The sequence below is a fragment of the Cannabis sativa genome, chromosome 7 (assembly GCF_029168945.1).
Source record: "Cannabis sativa cultivar Pink pepper isolate KNU-18-1 chromosome 7, ASM2916894v1, whole genome shotgun sequence".
NCBI lineage: Eukaryota > Viridiplantae > Streptophyta > Magnoliopsida > Rosales > Cannabaceae > Cannabis > Cannabis sativa.
This window is the reverse complement of record NC_083607.1, coordinates 52,942,471-52,947,996: the sequence shown is the minus strand read 5'-3', so window position 1 is coordinate 52,947,996 and position 5,526 is coordinate 52,942,471. Positions and strand designations below refer to the sequence as shown.

General features: G+C 27.7%; 1 protein-coding gene across 1 annotated transcript; it reads left to right on the top strand.

The window, feature by feature from the left end:
• The first annotated feature begins 3,531 nt into the window (after positions 1-3,531).
• Positions 3,532-5,156, top strand: LOC133039877 (protein DOWNSTREAM OF FLC). Its single transcript, XM_061118941.1, has 2 exons — positions 3,532-3,848; positions 4,606-5,156. Exons 1-2 carry the CDS (start codon positions 3,695-3,697, stop codon positions 4,935-4,937), a joined length of 486 nt encoding a protein of 161 aa, XP_060974924.1. The 5' UTR covers positions 3,532-3,694; the 3' UTR covers positions 4,938-5,156.
• Positions 5,157-5,526: the final 370 nt, after the last annotated feature.

Here is a 5,526-nt window from a genome sequence, read left to right as displayed (position 1 = left end):
GATATTTTACCTTTTCAACAAGGTCAAATATCAGCAAAATTAGGGAGTTTTCAGTCAACCTGATTTTACAAAAAAGTGACATCACTGAGGATTGGTGAACAACTTCACCAAAACTATGAAATTGACTAAGTGATGTTAACATATCACTTAGGCATAAAAAAAATACAAGTTTGGGACATTTTTTCACTCACACAACGTCTAGGTTGACTTTAGTATGGCAACATGGGTGTCCGGTGTCAACGTGGACATTGGATCCTGAATAACTTTTAGTAAAATAGCCATAACTCCCTTAATATTGATCTGATTGATGCGACTCAACTTTTGTTTTATAGCTATTTCAAATCTATTTTAAATCATGTCTCACACCCATATCGTAATTTTAAAGATTTTAAGTCCAAAATTCGTCCCCAATACAAGTACAATTTTTTCACAAATTACCCGAAAAGTGATCCAACAGACGAGATTTGAGCTTTGAAAATTTCTAATAATCATCCGAAGTCATTTTTACTATTAGATCATCATCAAGAGCCAAGATCAATCCAAAAGTTTTTTTTTTCATATTTTATTATTATTTTAATAGGATATGCTTCCATATAAAATGAGAGCACCACTAGTTCATTTTACACATTCAGAAAAGAGCCCTTAAGGTCAAAACATTTCTCTCTAGTTTTGCCTTTCTCAATTTTTTGTGTAATTCTCATGAGCAACAAAAACTCGAAGTAAGCATAGTTCCATTACCATCACAACACAGGGGAACTACTTTAAATCTTGTGTGTCTCTCTCATTTACTCTACTTACTTCTATTTTCTCTTGCACATCTATAGCGAGTGTTGGCCAATCTTTTGCGTCAACCCCATTAGATTTAAATCAAACGCTACAAAAATGTCTCTACCTGTGAGAGCAAAAAAACAGTGTTCTCACCTAAGAGTATCTCTAATGATACATTATCATATAAATTAGTGTGGAATCTTTACACTTCCACTCTATGGATACATTAAATTTTATACCAAATTAATATGCATCAAATTTTACACCATTAATGATGTTATATTTAGTATCTACACCAAATTGGTGCATACTTTTTTCTTTTCATTTAATTTTTTTATTGTATTTTTAAAAAAAATAATCATAAATTATCTGTTGAAAATATGTATAATTATGTCTTAAATTAACTATTATTGGTTATTAATGTAAAATTAAATTCTATTTATACCCACAAAAAGATAAGTACACTCCAATATTTAAAAAAATTAAGCTTAAAAAAAAATTACTCTTAATATTTTTAAAATTTTTTCTCTCATATTATTTTGTATTAACTTAAATAGTTATTTTAATTTTACTTTCATATATATATATATTTTTTTTTAAAAATGATGTATAATTTTTTTTCTTATAACATTTCACATAATTTTTTATTTTAAGTTTTTTTGGTTATAATATTTGAAATATATTTTATTTTTGTATGATAGGCATATTTTTTAAGAATATAAATTGGAAGAAAATAATTAAAAAAATTAATTTAATTAAAGATATATATATTTTGTGTAAAATAAAAATTGTTAAAATATAGTACATTTATAAATTTTTAGGCACAAATAAAATTCTCTTAATATAAATAACACAAAATGTTGTATCTTTAAAGAAAAATGTCATATTTAGTGCTAAATTAAGTAACAATAGTAAGTACTACACCAAATTGATGAAATATGTACACAAAAATAGTGTCATTGTTAGAGATGGTCTAACTACCCTATACTTATATGCAGGCCCGGCCCTAGGCATAGGCGGGCTAGGCCCGTGCCTAGGGCCCACTCTTTCTAGGGGCCCATTTAAAATTTTAAGACCTCAATATTTTACTACTATATTTAACTAAAATTAACATTCATTGTCATCAAATTAAGCCCAGCGTAGTGGCAGTTGGATTATAGGTTTTAAGTTGTTTGGAACCTAAGTTCGATCCCACCACATATCACTTCTTATCATTAATTTTTTTAAAAAAAAATTATTTAAGAAACAACTACAAATACATACACTTGATAACTAAAGCTAAAAAAAATTTAAATATATAAATATTATTTAAATTTTTTTTTTCTAAATTTAACACTTTATAAGCTTATCTATTTTTTTTTTATTTCTTTATTGTCTTTTTTCCTACTTTTCTTATTATGTTATTATTTTCTTATTTATTTTGCTTTAATTAAAATTACATTTTTAACATTATGAAAACAAAATCATTAATCAAGATATAATATTTAATTTCAATAATAATAATAATAATAAATAATAATTTTTTTCTTGAATATTATTTGAAGTGATTTTAATTTATATCTTTTTAAATATCTTATTATAATTATTGATTATAATCTAATGTAGTTGTTAGAAATTATTTTAGCTATAGGTAAATATAGACTTCATAGTTTTTTTCTTTTATTTTTCTTTTTATGAATTTGATTTATTGTATGGCTAAAATTTTGACAAGATAAAAATATTATTATGGATGATAAAACAAATTTAAAATACAAATTTGTTATTTCACATTTTTAATATTTTTTTTACTTTTATGTCATGGAATGTAGCATTTAATTTTTTTAGGTTAATTTATTATTTATTAAGGGGCCCAAAATTTTATTTCGTCTTAGGCCCATATTTTTTCAGGGTCGGCCCTGCTTATATGCTATCTCATTTCATTATTTAGGATAATTATGAATAGAAATTATTAGCTTACAAATTGATTCCTTTCCTTCCACCTAAACTAAACAATTAGAGAAATGTTAAAAAGTATTATTTGGGTCTAACATTCTGAGATATTATATCACTATTAGTGTAATTAAGTATCAAATGTCATGTAATTTAATGTAATAACATAAAAAATATAGGTAACCAATTGTAGTGCGACAACTCTAAAAGATGTTAGCACCACTAATGTCTAATAGCAGTTCGAACAATTAACAAAAAAAAAATTAAATCTCCGAAATTTAAGGATTTATTGGTAATGATTTCATCTAATGAAGATTTGCGACATAAATATCTAAGTTTAACTTCTATCCATTTGTAGTGCGACAACTCTAAAAGGTGTTGGCACCACTAATGTCCAATAACAGCTCAAACAATTAACAAAAACAATTAAATCTCTGAAATTCAAGGATTTATTGGTAATGATTTCATCTAATGAAGATTTGCAGCATAAATAAATACTTAAATTTAATTTTAGCAGTAATAATACCTAAGTTATATTTCTGAAACTCGTATGCATCTTAACCGTTATATATTAGGCCATTAAATCCACGTATTATTTTCTTATAGTATATTTGGATTATTATTTTTTAAATAATAAAAATTTAATGATTTGAATCAATTAGGAATTGACACGTGGCAATTTACTACCTACATAATTAAACTTGGTATTTATTCATTAGTAACTGAAACTTAAAGTTAAGTCAAATTACTCTAATCTTTTATTCTAATAACAAAATCATAAAAAAAAAAAAAAAAGCTCCTAAAATCAAAAACATAAACTCCGTGACAATGTGACATAGTTACAGAACCAACACGCGCTTTAATTGCTTTTATTGGTCTCATCAACGAATTCCCACCGCATTTATCCCCACACACTCTCTCTTTACTCATTTTGTTTCTTCTGTCTTCTTTTATCTTTCCTTCTTCAAACTCTTCTCTCTCTCTCTCTCTCTCTAAAATGGCGAAACTAGTTTTGTTAATGGCGCTTAGCTTCCTTCCGGCATTGGCTTTGGCAACCCGTTGGGTGAAGGATCCCCTTGTAGTTGAAGGCAAAGTTTACTGTGACACATGCCTAGCTGGTTACGAAACCACCGCCACTACTTACATCGCCGGTAACAATTGCTTTCACAATGCTCTTTTCATCTTTTATTTTTCTGATTTTCATAAATTGTAGGGCCTATTTTTTGTATATTTTGTTTGAATAACTGTTAATCTATGGAATATGCTTCTGTGTTTTGTAGATCTATGTTTGAAAGTGTTGTATTATGATAGTGAAGTTGATGATCTACTTGATCTGAATGATTTTGACTGTGTTTGACTAAGAAATGGAACTGTGTGGACTTGTAAACATCCGATTATTTCTATTATTATATTATTATTTGTGGAAACCATCCTCTTATATTTAGATTGTAAAAACAATTATAATTTATATAGCAACGTTGAAGAGCTAATTGGATCTTGTAAATCTTTGTTCAGATTTTCAATATGGATATTTTCCCGACATTTTCTATCAAAAATTGTGCCAAACCTCTTACCCATTAGGAAAGGAAAAAAAAAAATAATTAAATAACCAACTTATTTATTATGTATAGGCTGCTAGATTTGGATTGGAGAGGATACTGAATTGGTAATTTCGAAAAATATATCAGTAGTTCCAGTATATACATACTCAATATTATATAAGATCTGTGTTTAATTTTAGTTATAAATAGTTTCAAGTGGAGATTACGTTACTTTAATTATACTTTTATTTATAGTTTAAGTGTAAAAAATATAATTTTAAGTGTGTGTGTGACAACCGTTACTCAAAAGATATTCTTCATTTTAATACATTAAAATTTACATTTATTTTTGACTTGTGTGATATAGGCGCCAAGGTGAGAATAGAATGCAAGGACAGGGTCTCAAACAGGGTCATCTACAGCAAAGAGGCCTCAACAGACTCATCTGGAACCTACAAGACGGTCATTCCAGAGGACCATGGTGATGAGATCTGTAATGCTGTGCTAGTGAGCAGTCCTCAGTTCGACTGCGCCACTGCAGCTCCAGGCCGTGATCGCGCCCTTGTGATTCTCACCGAGAACAATGGCATTGCAACTAAGAACCGTTATGTCAACGCAATGGGATTCACTAGAACTGATGCACTTGCTGGGTGTGCTGATGTTCTCAAGCAGTATGAGGAGACTGAGTATGGATACTAGAGATGTGGTTTTAGTGAAGTTACTATAATGAGTAAATTGTTATAACTTTGCTTGGCTTGGCATATATATAGCCTTTTATATTTATCTTTACTTAAGGTTTTCATATCTTCTTCTTATGAATTTGTGTGTCTGAAAGTTAAAAAAGACCACCCTGTAATCTTTTTTGTTAATTGAATCCACCCAGAAATTATTATTATTATTATTGTTGTTGTTGATGAATATTATTATTATTTTAAGTATCTTTTATTATTTAAAGGAAATGAGAATCAATTGATTTGTTCACTAAACTTTTTAATAGGAAAAATTAATAATATAACAAAATATTGTATTTTTTTAATTATTTTGTACTTAAAGCCTATTATTACTTCTATTGATTTATTCTTTTTTCGTTTTCTGCTGAATTCTATAGATTTTTTAGTTGGTAGTTTAGTATAGAAAATCTGTAAAAAAAAAATTATTCGGTGTGTTATGTAGAAAGTCTAAATTATTTTTCCTTAGTAATGATTTCCATTGAGTTATATAAATACTAAATAGGAAGGATCTCAAGCCATTTTGAATTATTCATAATAGGGGTGTTCGTGGTGCGGGT